We start from the raw sequence: 27,713 nt of genomic DNA, 5'->3' as shown, positions 1-27,713 counted from the left end.
TGGTCAATATTTGTTTTTTCTCTTCTTTTACCACATTCGCGTAATAACAGAGCCCAATTATTTTCAAATGGAACCCAAGTGAACTTATTTAAATGTTCAGTATAATTTCAGCTCAATTAGTGAGAATTAAGGAAAAGTCCCATCTGCTGCATAGTTAAGATAAAAGAAAGTTGGTGCAGTTAAGGTTTTGTCTGATTGCATTTTGACGTTTTTTACTAGGTTCTTTTACATTTAGATATTGAGTTTTTGTCGTTGATTTTTTTAGTTTTGCTTATTTTGTTTGTTTTTTCTCGTAGTCTTTTTATTGGCAGATCTCGTGAGCGCTGTAATGAGGCATGGCATTAGGTAATTCAGTTAGTATTTTGGATAAGAAACGATTTTTTAAACCTCAAACATCTATTTTTGGTTATCTCCTCCTTTGTTTGACAATTAAGTCAAAAGTTTTGATCAGCTCGGGTCGGAATTTCTTGAGCGAACGCACATTAATGAGCCTCCTTGTTCTCTATAGGATAAAAGTTTGTGAAAATTAGTATATTTTCATGCCTTGATATAGTCTACATTCAATATAATCGATCTAATTATTGTGACTCCGATGTTCATTCGTCATCATCATCATCATCATCATTAAGCCAATATCTCTTATCGTCACTTATCGAACACTAATCAAACGTAGCAAGACTTAAAAGCGAACTCTTATTAAAAGCCTGTCTTATTACCAAATCTTCATAATTTGGGAGGAGGGACGTGGATTAAATAAAATTATTTAGTTGCAGTATTTGTTTCGGTTCTCTCGCCGTTATGCTAAGTACATTCGATTACCTGTCCTGGAGCTAGCGTGAAATAGCATACACGCAAACCTACTACACAAGATTGGCGCTCGTTCTCTCTCGCTGAGAGAGGTATTAGGTTTATCCCGTTTATCTACCATTAGGTGGAGCGACTTAGATCCACTAAAGCTATGTGCACTTTAGTTCAGGCAAAATGAAAAAATAATCACACCAATTTTTACACCGCATTCTTATTGTACCTTGATTTCATTGCAGCGTTTGTTCAGCACAAATTCCTACCATACAGAGTATAAGGTGTGTTTTTATAGCTGGTTGTAGTTTACTTACCAAGCTAGTACCTCTGCTACTAAAATGGAGCTTTGAATCAAACGAGAATTTTTGCGTTCTGCTGGTTGTAATAATTTAATTGAACTGATTTTCCTTTCAATGTTTGCTTAGCTTCCCTAATGCGATGCTTTAGTTTTCAACTTGTCGTTAGAAACTAGAAAATGCTTATCTAATGACAATTATTGAGCTTTCCTAATTATTTTTATAGCGTCTTTTTTTTTTAAAAAAAATGGTTAACCTGTTGGAATTCGTTCGCTGTTTATTAAACTTATCAATCTTTTTGTGGGTCTAAATTTTTACATTCCTTGCATTAAACCCCTGTATTGTCTTATAAATTGAACAGCTTTCATGTGGAAATCTAATTTTAGATTTTTAACACCTAGAATTTTGTTTTTAGTTTTGTTTCTCGAAATGTCATTTTGTATAAATTCGGTGGTAATAAACATTAATTTCCCAGGAGCTTTTAGTTCAACATTTTTGATGACTGATTACATTTCTTGGCTTGGAGTCGATCTACTGTAACGTCTGTTTTGCGAGTGTTTTATGGATTATTTATGACTTGCCTTGTCTCCATTAGAGAAATGAAAACATTTCATCTCAACTCAACACCCCTTCAATATATGGCGACTGACTTTCTCAGGTAACTCTAAATTTTGCAAGGAATTTTTTGACCATTGATTAAATTGTGCTCTTTTTCAAGCTCAAAGCTTATATGTTATATTGGCAAGCCATCGTGATTTAATATTCCGCAAAAACGTTGTTGATCTGAATGTCGAAATGTGTCGCCTGTCTAACAATCGCTCCTAACTTTAAAATTTGGCTATTCATAAACGTAAATTTAATATGCGTCGCACGTACGCCTAATATTGCCCCCCCCCCCCCAACCCCGGTACTTTACTCCTCCAATGAATCCTTGAAAAAATATATAGTGAAAGTATATATGTTATATATGCTCTGAGGCGTATTAAAACATGCAAAGGTAGCACTTCCTTCAAAAGGCGCTTTATGATCAATCGTAGTTTTTCAATTCTAAAAGTGCTTGCAGCTTTTCTGCTTAGCATATTCTATTCCCCTGAGATTGCGTATCGTTTGCTGAAGCATTCACCTTTCGAATTTAATTGCAACTCAATTCCATCGTTATATTAGATATATCTTTATATATTTTTTATTATACATGCTGGTTTGAACAAATCGTTTGCTGGCGAATTTCATTGAATTGTTCACGCGCAGTGCTCTTGTAGAAGTATAATGGTCGCCGTTTCCCTGAAAAGGACTGATGAAATGTAATAGTATTACTTCTTGTGTCGCTCTTTCCCCCTCAACCCCCCCCCCCCCCCACCCCACCACGCTTCTATCACTCTCTCGCTTTTTACGTGCTATGTTACCGTAATGAAGTATGTCTGTGATTTGCGTCAATTGAACGCGTCAACAAAGCCATCTGTTTTCATATTAAACCAAACAGTATCTTTTGTTTTTCCTTTTTCCGGGCTGCTTCTAGTTCGTAATTGATCTGCGTAAATAGAAGGCATTTTTAACCAATGGCTTTTGTTATTAAGCGCACAAATTCGCCTTAGAGAAAACGAGTCGTTTAAATAATTGACTTGATTGAATAATTTACTGTGTTTTCTGACGTGATGAAAAATTTTTATCAACCATAGCTGGAGAAAATTGTTTTTGATAATGCTTTGTAGAGACGGAAAGAAAGGCGTGTTGGTTTTTTATATGCGACATCTATCCAAATATTTTAATAAATTAGGAATTACCCACGTCTTGTAATGTAATACTGGCCAGCCAAGTTAATACGTTATATGTTACAGACTGGGGCGGCTGGTTATTAATTCTTCGTCTTACCATTACATTTGCGGGATTGTTCGGGCGGCAGTTCATGGGTTTTGCTAGGGCTCATTTTGTAATCTAGTTAACTTTTCATCCTGCTGGCTAATAACTATGTCTAGTTCGCTCCTCTCTTCTCTCTCTCTCTCTCTCTCTCTCTCTCTCTCTCTCTCTCTATCTATCTATCTCCCGTTTTTGACGCTTTTTGTCTTCCCAAGAGACTAGGGTAACTTTCTGTTGCACGTATAGTCCTCCCTTTCTTTTCTAATGCCTCCTAAATTGATTAACCCCCTCCCCCTCAACCCTCCACTACCATTCTTGAGTTCCTTGTTGCTCCGTTTCGCTTCGTAGGTCATACTTACGCGAGTAGCTTTCCGGGTTCTGTTGCCGTATTCACCCCTTAAAATACCCTGTTTCTTCTCATTGTGTAACCCTACCTTGTTCAGACCCACTTAGACCTTCCCGTGTTGTGTATGTGTGGGGGTGCCTATGGTGTGGTACGAGTTCTGACACACACCAACAAGTACTGCGCTTTAATCTGCAATCGGGCGCTACTCAGCCAATTTTACTATATACATTGTGCTGTGCCCTGCGTGCTGTTGTGAGTTTTGTGTGGATTTTTAACACAGCCCTGCATTGCGTTTATTTTTCTGATAGAACTGTAATAGCTCTGTCTCGCTTGCTTTGCTTCGCTCCCTCCCTTGTTAATATCACTCCTATTTGTTTGCTATTCTTTCCCTGCTCTTTCAGTCGACATAGTCACATTATTTCCTTCTATCTCGCTCTCTTCAATTTATACTCCTTCCCTTTCTTTCGCTTTCCGTCCCGTCTTCTCTTTTATTTTTGATTACCATCCCCGCAAACACACTCCCCCCCTGCACGCGCACCCCCCTCTGTTTTCAATTTGCATCTTCAAATTGAATTTTAATTTACTCTCTGTTTCTGTTCTCTCATCAACTCGTTTTGCTTGCTCTGTCCTCCCCAGTGTTCTGTTTGACTTAGTATCGAGTCAAGCAAATAGCTGATTTGTTCCCTATTGTGAGTGAGAAAGTAATGTTGTTAGCCACCATTCCTCCTCCTCCGTAGCTTCTGAAATCTTGAGAGCTTCTTTTCGTTTCCGTTCCAAGGCCCACCCTCACCCCCCGCTTCCCCTTCCCCCTCCCCCCAAGAGCTTCAATCACGTTTGCTTTGTTTGTGTTGAAGATTGCAGGGAAACCTTACCTCTTCGTTTATTTATACAAGAAGAGAGCATACTGACACACAAACACGCTCTCTCTTAACAAGCCGCTTCTCTTTCTCTGTTGCTGTGTATTTGTCTTGTGTAGCAATGGCTTTGAAATCTTTAATCAAAAGGTACGTAATTTTCAAAATGGCCGCTTTTAAATTCGCTAATATGTATGGTGCTACCAACTACGTGACTGGATTTGTCCAGTAATAAATCTGGAAACACTCGTGTGCTAATTTTAAAATGCGAGATCTCTGCAGTGCTAGATTCAAGTGTGCCAGGTTTTCGTTTTTACAGTGCCATATTTTACCAGACGCAAAAGTTCTTTTCAAGTAAAGGTTACTTGACTCTGATGAAATCATTTGAGAAACCTGGCTTGAATCGAGGGTTTCCAGATTGAAGTCAGAGTTTAGAAATGACTTTAATAGAGTCATTTAACCTTTTGCTTCAAACGTGCACTTTGCAAGTCTTAAACTGCCCGCAGTTTAAAAATCTGGCACTGTATATAGGAAATCTGGCGTTCTAGAACTGTAATGATCTAGCAGTGCGCGATCATAATTTGCACGCGCCTGTTTCAAATTGGTCTTCCAACGCATGTGTGTTTCAAATTGGCCTTCTCTAAGAATTTCTTTATTGTAGACAGTGCAGTGCAATTTTTAATGCCAGATCTCTGCAGCGGTAGGCTCGGAATGGTAGATTTTAAAACTTGAGAAATTCGTGACGCTCCTTCGTGACACTTCGAAATTATAAATTACATCTCGAACAATTGCGTAGTTCTCGTTCGTTAGTTGTTAGATTGTCTCACTTCGTTAATGTCGCGTCACCTATAGATCACGAATCGCGGAGAGTTTTTTAAAAGACGCGAAACAATACCGAGACTATTATGGGTCTTGTATTTTTCTTAAAATCGAACGAATCTGGATTGTTTTGGTCCTGTCTTTTTCGTGACATCTATTTACACATTTTTTTGGTCTTTGAGATTTCAAAACAATATAAACAGGTAAAGCACGGGGCATTGAGTTGCGCAACAGGTCCTAAGGTAGCTCCAATTGTATTTATGCTAAGTGTGCAGAGATTGTTGGGAAAGCCGAAATTCAAGGTGAAATTGAATTTTGTGTGCAATGAGTCTTGATCTCTCGTAGCTGAGTTCTGAGTAATCTTGTAGCAGCAAGATTTTCCTGATTTGTCTTTCGATGCATCTGTATTAGTTATGACAACTCCAACAAGAAAATGTGTGGTCACTTTTTGTTTTCATTTTTTACAATTTTTATACCGTTTTTGGGTTATATTAATTTAGGGAACACCAATAGCTAGTAAGGGTATGCACAAGAGTTGATGGGCTAAAGTTAGCTGCACAAATCGGCTTCTGAAGCCATAAGCTTCAAAAAATTTTCAATGTTTCAGTAATTCTTGCTTATTTATTCAAAAAAAAATTAAATAGATTTTCTAGTTGTTCTCTTCTTTTTGTCTGCTCTCTGGCCATCAAGATTTCTTATTAAATCAAGGATTTCAATGATTTTTATTCAATTCTTTGGATTGCGTTTCTGGACTTGTTCTGCTATAATTATTTATTTGTTGTCTCGATCCATTATTTTTGTGATCATTTGACTCCTTCATTTTCAATGACCTCTATCGCTGTACAGTTGAAATTGTGCGATTCCCTTTCGACTTAATTTTCTCGAAAAACCTTTCGACCTATCTTTTAATTGAAAGTTATCAATCAAATTTTTCTATAAAGATGTGGGTTGGACAAAAATAGTGATAGTGTAAATTTGTATTGTTGGTCTATCCTTGTCTCAGGATTTTGAAAGCATTTAAATTTAGTGTTAAAAAAACCTCAATTCGTTTAAAAAAGGCTTTCGAAATTGATGTTGATTAGAAAACAAAGCTGAACAAACCCAGAATGAGTGCCTAAAAAGTTTGTAAGCGGTAAATTTTTTTTCGAACTGATTTTAGAGTATTGAAACATTGGAAATATTCAAGGAGCCCAGTTATCCATTAGATGTAGCGATAAACCCTTTTTTGGAAATTAGAAATAATCGATATCAAAATTTTGAAAAAAAAAGTGTTTGCAATTTTGTTCTTGCAAAGTGATAACCAATTTTTTAACAGTTGATTTAACCACAGGTAGATTGGAAGGATAAAATATCAAAAATTTTATGGTTTTCCCTCGGAATTATCCTGAAAAAACGTATTTTGTATTTTTAATAGCCGCGAAGCGATAGCTGAGGCTATTATTGGCTTTATCTTGCTTTTTATTTATTTCGTCGTAACAATTTTTGTTACGACCATATGACGTCACAACCACTTGAAATCTGCTTTTTGTTCCTTTTTTCATGCAATTTTAACTGAAGTGCGTGCGTGACGTCATTTTCGCTCTTAGTGGAGCGAGTTTTTTTTGTTCATTCGCGTGATTAAATTTTTGTTCACACGTGACTTACCTCACTCTCAAAAATGACCTCCTCCCCCTGAATTTGACTTTTCTGTGCTTTAATTCAAAGAGATAAGGTCAAACGAGTGCTTGTCACTCTAATTGAAGGTTATTTAAGAATAGCTAATAGAAAAAGTGAATTCTTAATACTGCTGATGCGGATTCTAAATCAAAATTTAACATCTCGGCCCTTAATGAAAAGAATACGTTTCTTTTGTCTGTTTTTTTACCTTCTTTTTGAGACTACAGATCTATGAAGCTATTGCGGCTATTTTCTAGCAATTTGCCAGTTATGCTTGAATATTCCAATCTTAATAATGACTTTGCAATTAATTGTTTTGTTTAGTTTCAATTTCGATTAAATTAATGATCAAAATAGATACTTCTTAAAATATAATAGGAATTAAGGAATAAGTTCCAAAAATTTTGTTGCTATTTTTTACCGGGAATCGGTTTGAAACCATTTTTTGCAGTGAACACTAAGTTATATAGTTATTTAGACAGGTTAACAAAAATGCTTACCCTAGGTCCGAGAAAAACAATTGAGACAAGCGGAAAGTCTAAAATTTCGGAAATATGTAGTTGTTGATTGTAAGCATTCCAGATGTTACAATTATGTAGAGGCAACTGGTGAACGTTGAAGATAATTAATTTTTGACGCAAAGGTAATTGTTTAGATATTTTTTGGAAAAGTTTAGAAAATTCGAAATAGTAAATCATTATGGAAAAATTTGGCACGAGCAATTGGGTTTTTCAAATAATACCCACCAAGCTGAGGGGGCGCAAACAGAAAATATCCAAAATGTTAATAGCCTGGATTAAATTTACATAATAAAAAGCGGGTGTAGTCCACTTCTAGTTAAACACACTGTGATTGAACAAAGTTGTTGTCCAACGTGTGTTGGACCACCTATATATAAGGGGTATCAGTACTCTCACGTAACAATACCTAGCTGTGATGGAAGTCTAATCACTTTTCCGTCCTCTAAGAAGAGTACAAAAACGTTAGAAACATTTTAGCATCAGAACCTGGTTACTTTGATTAGGATTGTAAATCTTGACAATATCATGACATTTTGTGTAATGATATCCTTGAACAGCGCTGTTTACTTTGGCTTCTCGTGGGGGTTTGCGTCACAGTTCTTCGTCCCGGTAAAATCAGTAGGAGGTCATATGTATAATCAGTGACGACTGATAATTTACATGAACTTTGCAATCAAAGATGATAGAGAATCCAAATTTAGAAAGCAATTTAGAATGATTTTGATTGTGATTTTCGCATCCATTTGATCAGCAAAAAAATTTGCCATGTAACGTAGTGTATTTTGATGTACAGCGTTGAAGAACAAAACCAATATACCCATCTCTGTTGGTTTTGTTAGTATTTTTTAGTCTTTAGTGGCCTTTAGTTTAGAAGTTAGCTTAGTCCTGATGTTTTCCAAATCAGGCATCCAAATTCTGTTTCATAACTAGAAGTCTCTCAGGAATAAATTTGAATTTCCTATGATATGTTAAAAAGGCAGAATCTAATAATTTTTGCTCATATGAAAATGGTCGTCTTTTCACCATTTTTTTTATTGCGAGTTGCTCTCCCTTTGATGTTTCTCCTTTGATCAGAAAATGAAATTTTGAAATCACTTCCTTGTTTTGAGTGCTTCGTGGAACTTCTTGCTTCAAAAATTTTTTGGTCTCACAGAGCAGCTTCCTTAACTGTTTTCCCAGAAGTTAGAAAAAATGGTTCTTTGAGAAGTGATTCATTTTTGCCTATTTAGATAGGTGGTCTAAAACAATTAGAGAAATGCGTTTGATAACTCATTGATAAGTGCCTGAATTCGTACATGCAAAAATAGTTCTGTAACTATTACATCTAGTTCTGGCAAAATGGTGTATCTCAACGATCAGGAAAGCAATAGTCGAAACAAGTCAAATTTTATAGCGGTTCTAGTTTTTAAGATCGAATTGACGCTACAACTTTTCTTAATAATAAACACCTGCTTGGTTTTCTCAGTGGCGTTGAGTTTTTATGCAGAATTAGTATTGATTTGGTGAGCTAAACAAAAACTTTAAATTGATTCGGGTTTTCCATCGATGCTGCGCGTGCCTTTGTTTTTGAATCAAATCTGATTTACATAAACATCCTAGGTTCATGTGTATCGGATTTGTGATTTTTTTGCAGTTGTCGCTGTCTCGAAAAGTCTCCTTCGAAACTTAATTTTTGTTCATGTGACATTCAGTAACTGAAACCGCTGAGTACATCCTATTGGGCCATCAGTACCCCAAATTTTTCGCCTCTGCTTCATGGGCATTGTAATAACAAAACCATAGTATGTTCAAATATTCGGGACTAAGAAAATGATGTGCGAGAATTACAGTACTTTGTCTTCAATCTTCTAATAAAGGTTCTTTTGAACATTTACTGTGGGAATTGTTTTGTTCTGAGATTTGTGTGAAACAGTCCTTGGTGCAGTTAAGATCATTGTTCATGGTTTATTGGTTGTTTCAGATGTAACCTGTTTGGCGTTGGTTTGAGGGAGGGCCAACCAATTGAGACTAATGAAACTGCTTCTTATTGTTCGTCTCTTGAACAAGTGATCGCTACTAACTCTTCCCCCTCTTCTCTTCTCTCGTGCTATTATGTCTACGGACAGTCAGACTCCTGCTGTCACTAACAACATTTTGTCAACTTCTACTAATGGTCAACTTACTATACAGCCAAAATCACAACACCAACGTTCTCTCAATAACAACAACAACTCAACAACCAACAAATCTACCTCGTTTTGTACCAACTCTAGCAGCCCAAATTTACACCGTCACCCTGTCACCTCAAAAGAAGCCAATTTAGATCAAACCCCGGGATTCGAGGGCGAACAAGTTGAAGAGCCGTCTAAGTGTGCATACTTTCCGCTAAGAAGCGACCATGAGAAGGTGTCGACATATGAGTTCAGTTCTAGTTTGAACGGGGAGGGTTCAAATACGAGTATAATTGAACCTGGTACTTGGTCAGTAGAAATTGCGCCATATTGCAAAAGCAGAAACATATCTGCAATTTCAAACGCAGGAGGTGACGTTTTATCTTCTAGTAGCAGTGAAAGCGATGCTGCTGCTGCTGTTTCTGAAATAACTAGCTTAACTAATTACAACGCCCACAAGGCTAACCAATACCAACAACAACACTGTCAAAATCATAATCACACAACTGCTCCGTCATTTTGCCCCCAGTTGCGTAATAACAACACTATCAGTAGTCATAACACTAACAGCAGTAATAATTGTAGTAATAGTTATGGTATTGGTGGTGGTAATATTATAAGTCAGATGAATACTACTACACCGCTTGTAGTGTCAAAGGGCACTGGTAGTAATAACTAGTAATGGCAAAATTAGTGTAAGTGGTAAGATAAGAATTGCCAAAATACTCAAAACAAAACAGCAGCAGCATTAATTGTTGCAGAAGAAACCGCAACACCAACTTCCACCAAATTTACAGCTCAACAAGGTCAAAACTCGTCTAATCTACATCACCAGACAGAGAAAATTTGTTCAGCTAGTATCGGTAGTGACCCCCACCCCACTGCGGGCTCCATCGAGATTAGCCCTGATTGTCCGTCTGTGGTGGGAGAGGCGACAATGACGTCGACAGCGATGCCCGCAAGTTTATCTAGAAGTAGTAGTACTAGCAGCACGTCTTTCAACACACCTAATGCTGTAACGAATAGCACAGCTTCGGTTGCCAATAATGGTGTTGGTGGTAACAACAACTTGACAAACAGTAATTCTACATCATCTACGTTTAATTCGAACTATCATAGCTACCCTTTAAATGCTTCAAATACATCACATAATTTTCATAATGCAAATTACAACTCTACAGTCGCTCAGTTGGACCATACAGTTGGTAATAACTTGAATACTAACAGTTCAAACAGTGCCCTGTCGTCTATGCAACCGAACCATCACAACCAACTCACCTCAATGGCGACCTTGACCGGACATCACAGTTCTAAAGACAGACCAAATTTGGTCAGCTCGCCTTCAACTAACAAGCACAGATTGAGAGGCTTCACGGACAGTGTGACGTCAGGAATGAGCCATTCGAGCATCTCAGCGATCGGAGATGGAGTTCACAATATTGCATCTCCGAGGACTCCGAACTTGAAGCATGATGTATCTGCGTATCAAGCGAGCGTGGATTCCCAGTTTCCATACGTTGGAACTCACAGTCCAACTGTAACTGGAAGCGAATTTTTGCAAAAAAGTATTTCAGACACAAAACTGGACTCGAATGCCGAGAAAGAAATGAGCAGTGACGGACTCACTGGAAGCTCGACACCATTTTCCAAGAGTTTTTCCAGCAGCAAGCCATCAAAAAAGGAATCGTTAAGGGAGCAGAAGAAATTTTACAGACAAGAAAAGAAGAAATTTGCCCAAGAAATTATGTCAACTCTGAACGATCCGTCGATTGAAATGATAGCGAACTTTCTGAAAGTGAGGACAAACTTAAAAACCTGGATCAGACTTTACTGTGTTCTGAAGCCAGGTTTGCTGGTGCTCTATCGTAGCCAGAAAACAAACAAAAGTGGCCAATGGGTAGCTACGGTGCTGCTGAGTGCGTGCCAATTAATGGAGCGACCTTCAAAAAAGGACGGCTTTTGTTTTAAACTTTTTCACCCTTTAGAACAATCAATTTGGGCGCTAAGAGGACCACATGGGGAGAGTACGTCTCTTATGGGGCTGAATTTGCCCTCATGTTATTTGATATTCAGAGCTCTTTCCGACTCCGATGGAAAGTGTTGGATGGACCATTTGGAATTGACCATGAAAATCGCTCCCGCTAGGCTCAAGAGTTCTATGAACGGTAAGACACTTCTGAAAATGGCCTAATTTTCGTTTAATCCTTCTGAAAATTCTAGTTTACATTGAAATTATAAGCAAAAACTACTTGACGTTATGGCAGCAATTTTTTCCAGTCATTTTTTTTGAGTAAAAATACGTCTTATGAGAGGAAAGAGGACTCTAAGTGTAAATTTAAAACTTTTTGACGGTACTTCAAACTTTGACTTTGACGGCAGGGTTTGACGGTACTTCAAAGTAACCAGTGCATTCTATCCACATTAAAAAAATCTCATGATCTGGTAGTGGTTTTTTCCGATGGAACCTGCGCCATAGATGTCTTAAGAATGCGCATAGAGCGCTCAGACGATGACTCATTGCGTTGAAATATTGCATTCTATAAATTAGAAAAAGTGACATGTACAGAGTTATGGTAATTGTAAAAAAAAACAGAATGTAATTTAACTGATTCAGTGATGAAATCCTATGAGAGCTCCGGGTTATTTTAAATCACGGTTTCCTATTAAAGTTTTTTGATCTTGGAGTAAAAAGGGACGTTCCTTGAAAGTAATCAAGAGCAATGAATATTCCGATTCGAAATTTGCATGCATCTTTCTCACTGCAGGTAACAAATGAATTTGGTGGATTAATTTGAGTATTTCTGCTGTCAGTTTTCAAATAAATATTTCCAACAGAAACAGACAGCGAATTCGTGCACATAAATTCAGGTGTTCTGTGGAGTTTAATGTTTTTTAGCTTAGTGAATTCTTTTCAATTGATCTTGCACTTGCTCGGGTCCCTACGATGCGCCTTGAAAAGTAATTTTTGTTTTCTATTGATAATCTTCTTCCCCTTTTTGTAAATGAGCAATTTTGTTCATTTGTTAAGGTATCGATCAATGAAACGTAGGAAGACGCTGAAATCCTATTGTGCAGAAGTCGTAATTTATGACTGAGTTGTAATGCCTGTATTTCTTTCTTGACACTCCATCAAAAAGCGATCGCAATGTTTAAAGGAATATTTGAGACATAGTGACCCATTTCTCTTGTAATAATTTGCTTAATTTTTTATTTAACATATGTACTATATTTAGCAATTATACGAGCGATATCCCAGTACTCTAACCGGTTTGAAAGGTGAATGAATTTGCTAATTTTTATGGCTTTTCTGGTTTCTCTCGTTATTTTTTAATCCTCTGTTGACAAGTGCACATTATTGACAGGTACTGTTTGTTTATCAATGATGCATATGTAATGCCACGTATTTTCAAAAAAAATGGTAAATTTGTCAGGTCATTGGACCATTTCCTTAAAAGGAGCTTTCTGCTTTTTGAGGTAGCTTAATTTTAAGAATTTTACATTTTAACATGTAGGTTTCCAGGTACTGGTTTTAATTATTTTGAGACCACTCGTTCTCTTTATAGCGTTTTTATTTAAATTAGATTCTTGCACATAGTTTAAGGTGTTCTGCGGTGTTTATTTTTTACCTTAGTGAAATCTTTTAAATTGATCTTGTTGTACTTGTTGGGGTTCCTTAGGTATTTTTGCGTCTCGAACAGTTTTTGTTTTTTGTTGGCATCCTTCTTTCCCTTTATGTTCAGGAAATTTGCTCATTTGTTAAGATATCGAACATGGAGAAATGAAATATAGGAAGACGCTGAAATGTTATTGTGCAAAGGTCTTAATTTATTAGTGAGCTGTAACACCTGTAGTTCTTGCTTCTTATACACTCCTGCAATGTTTAAAGGACACTTGGAAACTTAGTGGCCCATTTCTCATGTAAGAATTTGCCTAATTTTTTAACACATTTAGCAATTGTACGTGCGATATCCCAGTACTCTAATCGGTTTCAAAAGTGAATGAGTTTTCTATTTTTTCTGGCTTTTGTGGTTTGTATCGTTTTTTTGTAACCCCTGTTGACAAGTGGACATTATTGACAGGTACTGTTTGTTTATCAATGATGCTTATGTGCCACGTATTTTCAAATAAAACATTGGGAGATTTCTCGGGGTTATTGGAGCATTTCTTTAAAAGGAGCTTTCTGCTTTTTGACGAAGCTTAATTTTTGTAGGTTTTAAGGTACTGGTTTTAATTTTTTTGAGACCACTCGTTCTCTTTTGAAAATTTTTTCTATTACAAGTTTATTTTTTTCCAAACATGTAAATTAATAATATAACCGAAAGGTTAAAGTTTACATGCCTTCTGAATAATCAGGAATTTAACTGTATACACTTAGTTACTCAAATTTTAGTTCAAAGGTTTTTGCAAGGGGGTGCTTCTTTACGTTCTTTCCCCAATTACGCAAATTTTCAAATCGCTGCAAATGGATCGCTCATCACAATCGGAGTCTTCCATGCATCCAAACTGTCGCTTGATTGCAGCTCCTCGACGTCTTACGCAAATCGTCTTACGCACGTGCTAAATTAACAAAAATTTCAACAGTTTTATGCTTTGCTGAATTTTTATGGCTCCTTTTGTAACCAACAAGATTTTGTGTAATTTGTTCAGTTCTATGAACTGTGCTTGGGCTGCTATGACTTTCATTTCTGCTAATGGTGCCTGCCTTGCGCAGATTACTCAACTACTCTCCCATTATCATACATGTCCGCACAGATTGTATAAACATGGATGGTGATCTCAATTTAATAGTGTGATAATTTGTAGTCTCCGAGAAATTATAGTCACATCTTGAAGATGTATTTATGAAAGCCAGATTAATTGAAATAAAAGCGGTCATTCAAATTTCTCCGGCTCAATGATTAGAATAAGTTAAATATATGATCAGAAAATTGTGTAAATTGGTTGTTTTTCTGGTTTTTAGTATCAAAACAAATGTTTTTTGGGCAACTTTTACGCGTTTTATTGGACTTAATGTTTTTGACGTCTTTTCTTGGATTAATTTGGAATTGAATTGTCAGTCAATTTTATTTCGGTTTCAGCTTTTTTTATAAATTTTCGTTTTTCAGTTTGTCTGCGGAGTTTACCTAATTGCACCCGTAACACCGCAAGCTCGAACCCCCACCTCGCTCCACCCCCCCCCCCCCCTCAATCAAGTTTGAGCTAGCCTCTCTATGCCGAAGCTAGCTAATGATGAAGAAGGCAACCACTCGCCCAATTCTCCCGACGTTCTTCGGTTATGTTTAGTTTAAGTAGTACGCCAAGATTTTTCGTGGGGCATATTTTCATGATCCTTAAAGTTTTTAATTACACGGTTTTCCATTTTATTGTATCAGTAAAAGAAGTTGTTTGAAGGTGAGATATTTTCTGATTTTTTTCTAATAACTTGAAGTATACTTTTTAAACTTGATTATTTTTCAACGGTTGATTTTTCGTTGATTGGTCAGTCGAGCACAGAGAATTATAATTTGAAACAAAAATATTGTTGGAGATTGTTGGCTAAATTAATTTTTTTGTAGAAAATGCCCAGAATGACAGTATTTTAACGTCACCAGTGGACGAAGACCACGATTACGAGTTCGACCACGATCCGGATGACAAAATTCACTTTCGAAGTGACGCTTTATTTGACAATGAGACAGAGGAGGTGTTGGAATCGGAGAATGACGATGCCGGTAACCGTCAGCATCTTGACAGCTCCTCCACTGTTGATCCAGATCCGAACGAGCCCAGTACCGCTCCTAACAGTCCAGGAATTGAAATGGGACCTCTGGGTAAACCAGTGGAGGCCAAGTATATTCTGGCACCCCCAGAGGTCATGGGTGATCTGGAAGGAGGAGGGCAGGAAGAGTCAGTTCATGGCGAGAATAAAAGTTTGATCCTGACCTTGGTGAAGCAAGTCAAGCCTGGCATGGATCTATCAAAAGTTGTGCTGCCAACATTTATCTTGGAACCAAGGTATGAACTGACATTTCTCAGCTGTTTTGACATGTTCGTATTTTGAGTGTATGTTCAATTGCTCTCGAATGAAGTTTGAGGCGATTATTGTAAACGTTGTGTCTTTTTGGTGCACAATTTTCGGTCGACCGTTTTTGCGCTTTTGTTCTAGAATATTCTTCGTGAGTGACTTCTTCATGCTTGAATTTCTCAGTGATCGAAGTTGTGCTCATGTTCAATTAAAGATTATTGCTAATATAAAAGCGATTGTGAGCGAATGAGAATCAAAACCGTTTTAGCTTAGTGGTTAAGATGCCAGACTGTTATTTGGAGATTGTGGGTTCGAACTCCTCTGGGGGCAGCATTTTCGCAACCGTAAAAACTTCTATAAGCCACTCCCCCTATAAATTGCCCCGCCAACCGTTCGAAAGCAATTCGTCAGACGTTCGTCGTTTGTTTCACATCCGCAGAGGACATTTTTCGGATCAATTTGAAAGATAATTTGATAATTTCGTTTAAATTTTCGAGCTTTGAAAGAAAGAGCACTCAACGTTGGCTTTATAGTTGGAAATGTAATTTTTATTTTATTCTTTTTAACATCATTAACAGCGCAAAAAACACTTAATTTTTTTCACTCATGTGAATGAAAAGAAATGAAAAAAATATCAAATGAATTTATGTCCATAGAGTTGTTGACCTGGAAGTTTGTTTCAGGTCATTTCTGGACAAGCTGAGTGACTATTACTATCATTGTGACATGATCTCCAGTGCAATAGCCCAAGACGACCCCTTTGAGCGAATGAAAAGCATCGTCATATTTTACCTGGCCGGATTCTACAAGAAACCGAAAGGCCTCAAGAAACCATACAACCCCATTTTGGGCGAGTACTTCCGTTGCTATTGGCAACATCCATCAGGATCCAAAACATTCTACATTGCAGAACAGGTATCCCATCATCCTCCAATTTCAACTTTTCACGTGTCAAATCGAGCAGAGGGTTTCGCTATAAGCGGTACCATTTTAGCCAAATCAAGATTTTACGGGACGTCGGTTTCGGCTTTGTTTGACGGAACTGCAAAGTTAACTTTATTAACCAAAGGTGAAGATTATGATATTACATTTCCGTACGCATTTTGTAAAGGGATCCTTTTTGGAACTCTCAGCATGGAACTTGGCGGAAAAGTTCACGTTAGCTGCGAAAAGACGGGTTACCACACAGACATTGAGTTCAAACTGAAACCTTATTTATTTGGTGGGAAAGATTCAACCAATGCAATAATGGGACACATTTCGCTGGGAGGCAAGAAGCTCGCATCCATAGAAGGAAAATGGGATGGAGAAATTTTCATGACGGACTTCAGAGGTTCGAGTCCAGAGCGCTCTATGATTTGGGCGGTTACATCGGAAGTGAAAAGCAAACGGCTACCTAGGTATGTCATTGACTTCTCTGAGCAGGATGAGTTCGAATCGGAGAAGCTTTGGTCAAAAGTAGAAAAGGCTATTAACAGTGGCAATCAGAATTTGGCGACAGAGGAAAAATTTGTCCTTGAAGATCGCCAGAGGAAGGAAGCGAAATCCAGGGCAGCGACTGGAGAAACTTGGGAAACAAAATTTTTCAGGGAAGATCCGATGGGTTCCGGTCAATATATCTACAAGTTTTCCGACTACAGACCTTGGGATAAGGAAAATGATATGCGACAGTATGAAAACAGAGGAGTAATTCGAACCTTGACCAAGCACAAAATAGCGCCTTTGGTCAGGTCCAGTGGCGCGCATAATGGAGGCAACTCTCGGCGACCTTCGTTGGGAACCGGATTACAGAGTTCACTTGACACTCCTGTGGAAGCCGACGAGGAGGAAACCTCTGGAGACGAAAGATGGCCCAATTCCGTTTCTGAAACCCCAGTTGGTTGTGACCAAGGTCCAGCGAAGAAGACCTCAATCACAGTACCACCTGCGCCTCAGCCAAGAGTACAGAGTAGAGCTTCTGGTTCCGCTGGTCGGAGTCCTGTTGGTTCACCCACTCACGAAACTGCTGGTTCGGTTGCGATTGCTCGGAAACTATCGGAGGTTCTGGACGAGAATACGAAAGCGATTAACATGTTACGCCATGAGCTAATGCGTTTGAGGAATGAAAGAAATAGAGCATTTAACATCATGACTTTTATCATCACAGTTGCAATAGCAGTTTTAGTGCAGATCTTTTTCCAATATTTTTCACACTTGTTCCAGCACTCCTAATTACATCTTAACCATTTATAACTAACTCTCTCTGTAGAGATATTTTAGTTAGTTTGGTAAGCTTTAGCTAAGGGAAGTTGCTTTGGGAGACAGTTCTCCATAATTTATTCAGTAAACTATGTTTTAGATCAAATCAGATTATTTTCCAATTCAATTTGAATTTCTATTTCACTGCTGTTTTTTGCATCATGAGTTAGGCTACATTTTCATTGCGTATTCGGTTCAAAAAGATGATAGGCCAGCAATTGCACAAACGTTTACTGAAGAAGGTTAAATCAATAAATAATTAATGAGCGCTTGTTCTCAAATTCCAGCCAGCACTCGGGGACTGCAGTTGAACTAAATTTTTGTACCAAAATTTTGATATCGCCACGGCTTTCAGCGACCTGAAGTAATATAATATTCACTTTTTAAAACATTTTGTTCACCTATTTCGGATTTATTTTCGAGTGTTTTTCATCATGGCACGTCAGGAAATGAGGCGAAAAATCGAGTTATCCAGTACTCTAAAAGGAGTATTGGTTTTCTGCAGGTGTTGCAAAAGAGTATTGGAGTTAACTATTTTCATGCATTCTTTTTGTTGGAATGGGTTTGAAACAGGAAATAGGACATTATAAAATTTGTTGTCACTGCTGGAAAAATTTGAAAAGCAGCAGAGAGAAGTGGGTGATTGTTCATACTACTGCGGTTTAAGGAAAAGAGAGCGGGCGAAATAACTGTTTTTGTTCGTGTTTTTTCGAAACGAAGCTCTGAAACATTTAAATAGATACTGTTAGAGCCCTTATTTGCGATATGATTGCATTTAATCGCCGTCAATTATTTTCCAAATTTGCATATTTTCTAAGCTAGGAGGACCAAATGTTTTGTTGGTCCAAATCTTGATAGGTGGACCAAATCTTGTCACTGGGGAGTGGATAACAAATAAATTTGTCAGAATCCCCCAAATTTTCCTGCTTTTGAAGAATTTGCCGCCACATGACGTGCAAGATACTTTTTAACAAATATCTCAAACCCAAGGTCGGAGAACCAAATATTTTTTTAACAATGAAAAGGTTTTTTCAAAATTCCTTTGAGGCAGAGAAAAACTGGGGCCTCTTAACACTCGTGAACCAAAGCAACAATAAAACCTTACTGAATTTTGACTCTCAAAAATTATATGTTTTCTTAAAGGACCCAGATGAATAAACTATCAGCTAATCCGAATTAATCGGTGTGTCTGATCAAATTAAAAATGGAAAGCTTTTATATTCTAGCCAAAAACTTCTAGACAATCTTGCAAAAGAAAAATCCTAAGGCCCTAAAGCTGCAATGACAAATAATTTTTGATCGTGTCATATAATAATGGAATGGAAGCAAGATGACAGTAGTAAAAGTCTGTCAGCTTTTTCTGCATGTAAAATTTTGTGGCGAACCGTTCATTGGTCAGTCGTGTAAAAAATATCTCAACACACTACAGTCGGGGACGGAATTTTTTTTGCATTAATGTTTCAAAATACATACTATGCTAAAGTAAACAACAGTTGTGTCAACGTATTGGTATAAAAGATAAGCGAAACACTAAATGTTTTTCCAAAGCTTTAAATTGTCAATAAACTCCATATTGAAGCAGTTCACAAGGGTCACATCTTTTCAAAGGCATTTCGAAATTAAAATCTAGAAGGTGCTTTGTCAGACAATCCAACTATTTTCGCAAAAGAAATTAAAAAGGTAATATTCCGGTTGTCTCTATGTAAAAATAATCTCATCATCTCCAATTTTTCAGCTGACATCTTCAATCGTTAATTATAATTGCAAAGCTCTGTTTTTCTAATTACATTTGTTCACAAAGCAAGGCTGGAAAAGTCAATTTTTTTGTTGTTTTCCTTTCACTCGCATGCGTGGCGTCATTTCGCACTATCTTAGCAAATTTATAAATCAAATAAACTCATGTATAATAAATGTTCCTAATAAAAAAGTGATTCCTTCGCATGAAATTGAACGAGCCATATTGATATAGCGCTCATTTATTTACTTCGATTTTAAGTGGCGCTAGTAACTTCATTAATTTTTTTCTCTATTTCTTACTTGCTGTAGTATTCTTTTTCGGAGCTATTCTGGCAATCTGCCGACTATGTTTTTCATTTGTAAGTTGGAAAATTAAGTTTTAATAATTTTGTTGTGTCCTCCAATCAAAAAAGCTCAATTATTAAGCTGAATGTTCAACAATTTTTATCACCGTTTTTGGGTAAAAATAGTAAGAAAACGAAGTTGATACTTCTGATGAGTTCTTAACAGTTTCCTGTAGTGATGACTGCGAGAGTTGCTCTCAGCCCGGTAATAACCACAATATCTAATCTCTAGTGCAATTTGGGCTGTCATTATTGAAAATTTAGTTGCTACTCTGAAAAGCGTTAATGGTCTGTTCTGGGTTACACATCTTTGTTTTGATAGTTGTCTGACATTTTTGGTAATTGACAGGAATTCCAAGTTAGTTCGGAGATTTTTGGAGCTTTTTGACGCTTTTTCAGCTTCCTCAAAAAAGTTTTTTTCCTTGGAGCCACTTGATTTCGTTTTTGTTATTGAGGCAATTTATGTGAGGTTTGCTGCTGAAAATTGAACATTTGAGCCGTGTTTGTCATTTTCTCCGTTTTTTGTCTTTAAATTTGTATTCGCCGTCTTTTGTGAGCAAGTTGTAAAGCTTAATTGCATCATCGATAGTTTTCCGTCTTTTGTGTATGTTTGATGAACGAAGCAAGAATTTTTCTTTTTGTGCTAAAATTATATTCTTTGTGTAAGTAAATTTCAGTAAAATTGGCTCCGGTGAATTTCTGTCAATTTACTGCGTTGACTCATTGATTTTTGATTTTCAATAGTTTTCGGCACAAAAGTCCAAAATTTATCGACTTTATCAGTTTCCTTGTCCTTTTATAAAAAAATTTTTGAATAAGATTTTCTAACTTTGCTATCAAATTTTCGAAATAAAATCGAAAAAAAAATTGTATGTGAAAGCGCATTAGTTTTTGAAGCTAAACTGTTGCTCAAGCTTCTCTAAATGCCCTTAATTTATTTTTTACTTCTCAATTTTGTATATTTTTCTTGATTTGAACGGTCTGTATTAGATCAATTGCTTAGGCAAGTTTATGCTTTCAAGCGTACTTGATTTAATTTTCTGAGTTGGAATTTTTCAGTTAAACTTTGTTAAATAAATTGATGTTATTTTAACTGTTTTTGGATTAATTTACGTCAAGTTTTTTGTTTCCTCTATTGGAATAAAAATTTTGATTAATTTGCAGAAATTAAGGCTGTGAGAAATTGTTGTAAAAGCTCGAAGCCGGGTCTTTGAGTGTAATGAGAAATTCAATTTGCTCTTTGCTATTATTGTGTTGCTTTTCCTGCTCCTAATTGTTTATAGTCGGCAATCCTCAAAAGGAATTTTTGTTATTTTTGGCACTCTTAACTGCTTCATTTGTATGTGCTTCTATCTATAAATGACCTGCACTAACGTTAAAGTAATAAAAGGTCAGAAAAGGATTCCTATGTGATAAGAGCCGTTAATAAAATCGCACCGCAATTGAATGCTTATAGGAATTTAACCCTAAGTTAAGGTGGAATAGTTTTTTTCCTGTCACCTTTGTTTCTCTGAACTTTTTTTGCGGCCCCTAACAGTTGGGATATAAACACTACTTTTGGCTCCATTTTGTCAGTTCAGATGATTTTTAACTTCTTTATGAACTCTGGCCAAGTGTCGTTTTTTTTCGTCGATTTTTGTTTTTTGCGTTTTTCCTTGTTTTGGTCTAGATTTCGTGAGTTTAACTTATTACAAATTGTTTCTGGAGATCTTTGGTCCCGATCTTTTTCTGCTTTGAAACGATATTTCAAAGATTTACTGAACTGTAAAAGTCAATGAGTGGTCAAAAAACAAAGCACCAGACCTTTTGGTAATGGTTGTTTTTAGGGTCCCATAGGTCAGACAGTATTAAATTCTTCTTCTTCAAATCGTCAATAAGTAACTACTGGAGTCATAATTTCAATTGTGGAGAAGTATGTCATCGTGTTTGTGGAGGCATAACTAATGCGATCGTGCAATACAATATTTTTTGCTTTTTTCGAAATTTGTTTTATGTCTCAGGCTTCTGTTGACGGTTGTTTGCGTTAAGATGCCTGTGCAAGGAAATCAAAAGTTTTTCTATTCTCTGAATGTTTGACCAGTTATTTTCTGGAGTTATTTTGAAATCTCCGAAACAGGAGTTACAGTTAACAGGAAGTGGGCAAGAAACTTTGCGGCTACATAGCTTGTTTTTTGGGTACATTGAACGAGTGAACTTTTATTTTTTGTAACCTTCGGAATCATTTACGTTGTTATTGAAGTTTTTTTTAGAGAGAATTGGCTCTTATTTCCGTTGTTGTAGGCACCATGACTCCGACCGTTCCGGAATTCGTCCGGCAGTTTTCGATTGTTTGACCAGTTATTTTATGGATTTATTTTGAAATCTCGGAAACAGGAGTTACAGTAAGCAGGAAGTCGCCAAGAAAACGTGTGGCGATATAGCTTGTGTTTTTGGGTAAATTGAACGAAGCACAATTTATGAAAACTATTTAAATTTTTATAACCTGAACCAATCACATGTAATTAATGTAGAACAATGATTGCTTGCCTAATTTATTTGAATTTGTGAATGGAAATGCCACGCATAATAACTTAGTATAAATCAGTGCATTTGACAAAAGTATTAGCCATAACAGCATCTTAGTCTCTTTTAAATTTAAGGAATTATTTGCGTTGGTTTTAGCAGAACTCGTAGGGGAGCGTTGGTTTTGTTTTCGAAATTGATATTGAATTTATTGAAAATCGATTTCTGGTTTAGAATGTCAAAGCATTTACATTTATAAAATGCTTGGTTTGTTTCTGATTAATTGCTCTCGAATGCAGTAAATTCTAAACGTGTCTTTTTTAAGCTAAGTTTTTGCTTGACCGTTTTGAATTTTCGAATGACTTTTCGTTTTGGATGAAGTGGTTCACAATTTTCAGCATCTGAACTCAAGTTGCGGCAGTCGGCTATTAAAAGTCAAATTAAACGTGCGCCAAAATTGGTATTTTTTATCTCTATAAATTTCATTAGTGGTTATAGTGGTATATAATTACCTAATGGCATCATTTGAAGTCCTCTTAGTGATTTTGGTTATGAGTTTAAAGTGAAGCTTACCCCGTGAAGCTGGACTCTCCAGTAAGCTAGCTGCAACCAATTTTGTAGCAGTTATTTGTAGCAGAAAATTTGTGGCAGTTATTTTTATTCTGGTCTGGTTTTTAAATGCCATTTTGTGGCTGACTTTTCACCTAAAGAATCAGAACAAAATATTAAAGCCCGCCGAAGTTAAGCGCCGACTCCCCAGTAAGCTAGCTGCACACAATTTCGGCCCCATGTCAACTTTACGAGCAATTTGTCTTATAATAAGCGATGATGAGTGAAACATAAGTTGCTATGGTTGAAATTACCGTGGAGTGAAATCTTAGCGAAAATCTGGATCTCACGAGCTGTAAACATTTTTTGTATCAATATTTGGACAGTCTTTTCCTAAAGACAATCTTACAAGCCATAAATATAGCAAAATAGAGGAGCTGTTAGTTAATATTTCTGAAACGATTGCTCTTGTATAAATTATTTTAAGCCTTCGTTTCAATGCGATTTCTTATTACCATTTGACTTTCCTTCATTTTTTGATTTTGGCTTGATCTGAAGGTGTCAAGACACTTTACTCAATTCAATTTTACCTAGTGCTATTATACCCAATTCATCTTGATATTTGATTCAATAATTAAACTACAAATTAGCAGTCGCTTATACACGTATATTTTAAATGACTTATGGCCATGCCTCAGCTGACCGTGGAACTTAATTTGAAACTGTCACCAAACATTAGACTAATTAATGCGCTTGAGATGCGTGTGATAGCGGCTGCTTATTTGTAGTCGGATTGATTGAAAACACCAAAGTTTTAAATTCCTCTTTTTCAAATCGTCAGTAAGTAGCTAGTGGAGTCAATTTCAATTGCGGAGAAGTATGCCATCGTATTGTTGGAGGCATAACTAATGCAATCGTGCAATACCAGAATTTTTGTATGTGTCCGGCTTCTGTATTGGGTTGTTTACGTTAAGATTCCTGTGCAAAGAAATCAAAAGCGGATCTTATTTCCGTGGTTGTAGGCACCGCAACTCTGACCGTTCGGGAATTCGACATGCAGTTTTTGATTGTTTGACCAGTTATTTTCTGGAGTTACTTTGAAATCTTGGAAACAGGAGTTACAGTAAACAGGAAGTCGCCACGTAAACTTGTGGCTACATAACTAGTGTTTTTGGGTACATTGAACGAGACAAAATTTATAAAAACTATTTAATTTTTTGTAACCTGAACCAATTACGTAATAATTGCAGAACAATTATTGCATGCCTAATTTTTTCGAATTTTTGAATGGAAAAGCCGTGCCTAATAACTTAGCATAAATCGGTCTGCATTTGTCCAATTTATGAGCCATAACAGGTTCTCAGTTCTCAATTAAAGATAAGGAATTATTTGTGTTATTTTTAGCAGAACTCGTAGGGGAGCGTTGGTTTTGTTTTCGAAATTGAATTTATCAAATATCAATTTCTGGTTTACAATGTCGAAGCATTTACATTTATAGAATGTGGTTTGTTTCTGATTAATTGCTCTCAAACGCAGTAAATTCTAAACGTGTCTTTTTTACGCTAAGTTTTTGCTTGACCGTTTTGAATTTTCGAATGACTTTCCGTTTTGGATGAAGTGGTTCACAATTTTCAGCATCTGAACTCAAGTTGCGGCAGTTGGCTATTAAAAGTCAAATTAAAAGTGCGCCAAAATTGCATTGCAATTTTTTATCTCTAAATTTCATTAGTGGTTATAGTGGTATATAATAACCTAATGGCATCATTTGAGTCCTCTTAGTGATTTTGGTTATGAGGTTGAAGTGAAGCTTACCCCGTGAAGCTGGACTCTCCAGTAAGCTAGCTGCAACCAATTTCGGCCCCATGTCAAGTTTGCGAGCAATTTGTCTTATAATGAGCGGTGATGAGTGAAGCATGTGTTGCTATGGTTGAAATTACCGTGGAGTGAAAACTTTGCGAAAATCTTGATCTCCCTGGAGATCAAGATTTGGACAGGTTTTCTACTGCAGACACTTTTACAAGCAATAAATTTATCAAAAGAGAGGAGCTTTTAATTAATATCTGTGAAACGATTGCTCTTGTAGCAATTATTTTAAGCCTTTGTTTTAATGCGATTTTTATGACCATTTGACTTGCCTTCGTTTCTTGTGTCAAGAAAATTTACTCAATTAAATTTTAGCTAAGGCTATTAAACCCACTGCACTTTGATATTTGGTTCAATAGTCCGACTGCAAATTAGCAGTCGCTATTACCCGTATTTTTTTAATATACTAATGGCTATGGCCATGCCTCAGTGGCCCGCGGGACTTTTTTAATATAACAACCAAACATGTGATTAAATTATCCGCTTGAGACATACGTGTGATAGCAGCTGCTAATTTGTAGTCGGATTGAACGAAAATACCAAAGTGCTTTGGGATAATGGCATTCGGTATCAAGGCATCGGGTAAATTGTCATGTAAACAATCTTAATGGCTGTCATTCAGAGTTTATCCCGCTAATGATTGTTGGCTTCAGCTTTTTTAAAAAAGTCAAAAGTCTTTGGTTGTATTATTAAACTGTTTTTTGTTGTTGTTTTATTAAACTGTCTGTTGTTGATCACCATTTTAATTACCAAACAGATGTCGTTGGTTTCAAATTTGGTATGAATTGGCTATAAATGGATACAATTTTAACTTGTCTAAATTGTGGAGATATGTCAGGTGTTTTGTCGGACCAGTTGTACAAAGATTTTTACACTTTACGTCATGATTTTTGCATGTTCTTTTACTTGCATTTCGAAATTAAAGCTGCTTAACCTAATTGTCTGCACTTGATTACTAAAATTTACGTTGAAAATGAACGTCTTTTCTAATTCAATTTCTTACTGGTGTAAAATCGGTTTAATAAAGGCAGCATTTGAAGCGCCTTAGGAAATTATCCCTGCTAAAGAAGTTTTTATTTGATCCAACGTTATTTTGTTTCTCGATTACCAATGCATACTCGTTTTTCATGACTTTTAGTTAAGGTTCTATTATGTTTCGTCCTCTCCCCCAGCTTAGTGGGATTATAATTCTTACAACCTAAAGCGCTATGTTACACCCTAACGTGCTATCAAATAATGGAATTCATTATCTGAATAAAACACAAATATGCAATGCAATTGTGGAAAAAAGTCAGTTTTCTATTTTGTAGAAAAGTTTTTGAGAAAGTAACATGCCAAATCAAATCTAAAATTGAAACAGTTTTCCAGTTGTGGAGTTTTTGTATTCATTTCACTGGAAAAAAAAATTAGGACAAAGAAAGTTAAGTTATGTGGTCGAAGTGATCTACTGTGAAAATCTTCAAATGCACTCAAAAAAGTTTGTAGCAGTTATTTTTTTCTGGTTTGGTTTTTAAACGCCATTTTGTGCATGACTTTTCACCGAAAGAACCGGAACAGAATGTTAAAGACCGCGGACATTAAGCGGAGATTCGCTTAGAGCTACTATTCGCCCACGGTCGTTTCACAGAAATTACTGGTGAAGCATAAGTGCAAGGTGTCAAGTCAATTTCGGAAGGTTTGAACGAACCCCATCGTACACCCCCTCCTCTCGCCGAGTTTGAGGCCAGCCGCCCTAAGCTTAAGCTAGCTACCAGCTAAGCCGACAACTAGCCAATCGCATAGCATCAATTCGCCCGACGTTATTTGGTTGCTATGTCTTTTAAAGAAGGACATTGTTAATTTCCTCTGATACACATAAGAATAAAATGCAAATGGTAAAAGAGGCAATGTAAAGTTAAGAATATATCATTATGTAAAATTATAGAATCATTTGACCTTACTAAAAATTTGACCTTACATTAGTAAAAAAAAAAATGGCCTAAAATTCGAGCATAAAATGTTCTCATAATTTTATACGTACATCATGAAGATTAAAAATAAAAATTAAAATCTCTTAGTGTGGGCAGGATTATATTGTTCAATTGTGTCTTATTTTTTCAAACCTTCCTTGTTATGCAACCTGATTAGTATTACAGAGTGTATAATGGATGAGAAGGAGACACAGAGACATGAGGTGGGTCAGTTGAAGCAAGTGAACAAACTGCACAAGACTGGCAGACACAGGAGCAAGAGATCTATCAGTAATGACTCGAGGGGAAAAGCCATGTACAGTGTCAAGGCTATCACTAAACAGTCCAGCAAAGTGATGGCTAAGCTGGAGCGCAAAAACCAAGCTAAACAAAAGGTACAAAATGCCAGTTAGGCTACACTCACTTTACTACTAATACAATGAAACCTTTGCGGTGGAAACAAAGAATTTTGGTAGGGAAAAAATTTCAGTGGAACGGGAACTCTCTAGGATTCTCATATGACGCGTCACTAATGTAAAACAATTAGACTCTATAACCAGAATACTTGATATGTATGACGTCTTTGAAAATTTGGGGTTGTTATACGCAAATTTACGGATTTTAATCTGATATCAATTGCAAGTCAGAATTGACGAAAATATCGCGAAACCTTTAAGATGACATTTCAGTAATAAAGTTGTACAAGGGACCGTTACAGAAAAGTTTTGAACTGTATCAGTTGACAAGAATAGCTAACAATTTCATGATAAAATTCATCAATGATTTGACAAACTACTCGAAGAAGTAACCAAGTTCAAGTAATTGCTAGCATCAACATTGTACCCATGTTCTTGTCAACAATACCTTTTTTCCAAATCGGTGGAATCTAAATTAAGACAAATAGGCTTGTCAATGCGCATATTGTTTCGAAGCCGCCCAATCTCATTGTTGGCCTAGCTGTCTACGAAATGAAACAGAGAAATAAAGCTTTCAGATTAATTAAAAGTTATTTCATTCTCTGTAATACAAAACTTGATGGATTCTCAAATTAGGACAGACGTATTTACCAATGAGGTTAATAACAAAGGTTAATCCTTTTCGTTCTTTAGAATGGACATAAGCGGGTCTGGTCTGATCAAAACATAGTGGAAAAAAAACGAACTCCACGCCATACAGCTCCTCAAGAAAGAGGACAATTTTAGCCAAGCAACAAAAGTTCAAGCATTGACT

The 27,713-nt window shown here is 36.5% G+C and overlaps 2 protein-coding genes across 4 annotated transcripts in view; both read left to right on the top strand.

Moving 5' to 3' along the window:
* LOC142343159 (pre-rRNA-processing protein TSR1 homolog) overlaps positions 1-27,713 on the top strand; it is a 392,765-nt gene that overhangs the window by 354,846 nt on the left and 10,206 nt on the right. For both annotated transcript variants that reach the window (XM_075394858.1, XM_075394867.1), the window contains exon 2: positions 26,670-26,878. In XM_075394858.1, coding sequence (XP_075250973.1) covers positions 26,678-26,878 — 201 coding nt within the window. In that variant the 5' untranslated portion in view covers positions 26,670-26,677. The remainder of the gene's footprint in view (positions 1-26,669; positions 26,879-27,713) is intronic.
* On the top strand, positions 1,074-17,683 carry LOC142343144 (oxysterol-binding protein-related protein 8-like). 2 transcript variants are annotated; one of them, XM_075394848.1, is made up of 5 exons: positions 1,074-1,755; positions 9,108-9,668; positions 10,059-11,462; positions 14,853-15,291; positions 15,985-17,683. In XM_075394848.1, exons 2-5 carry the CDS (start codon positions 9,239-9,241, stop codon positions 17,510-17,512), a joined length of 3,801 nt encoding a protein of 1,266 aa, XP_075250963.1. In that variant the 5' UTR covers positions 1,074-1,755; positions 9,108-9,238; the 3' UTR covers positions 17,513-17,683. The 2 variants fall into 2 exon arrangements, with proteins under 2 accessions (XP_075250963.1, XP_075250955.1); XM_075394840.1 differs by lacking the exon at positions 1,074-1,755 and adding an exon at positions 2,553-4,301.

This window comes from Convolutriloba macropyga, chromosome 1 (genome assembly GCF_964194025.1).
Source record: "Convolutriloba macropyga chromosome 1, txConMacr16.3, whole genome shotgun sequence".
Taxonomy (NCBI): domain Eukaryota; kingdom Metazoa; phylum Xenacoelomorpha; order Acoela; family Convolutidae; genus Convolutriloba; species Convolutriloba macropyga.
The sequence above is the reverse complement of the archived record's forward strand: the minus strand, read 5'-3'. Positions and strand labels throughout refer to the sequence as shown.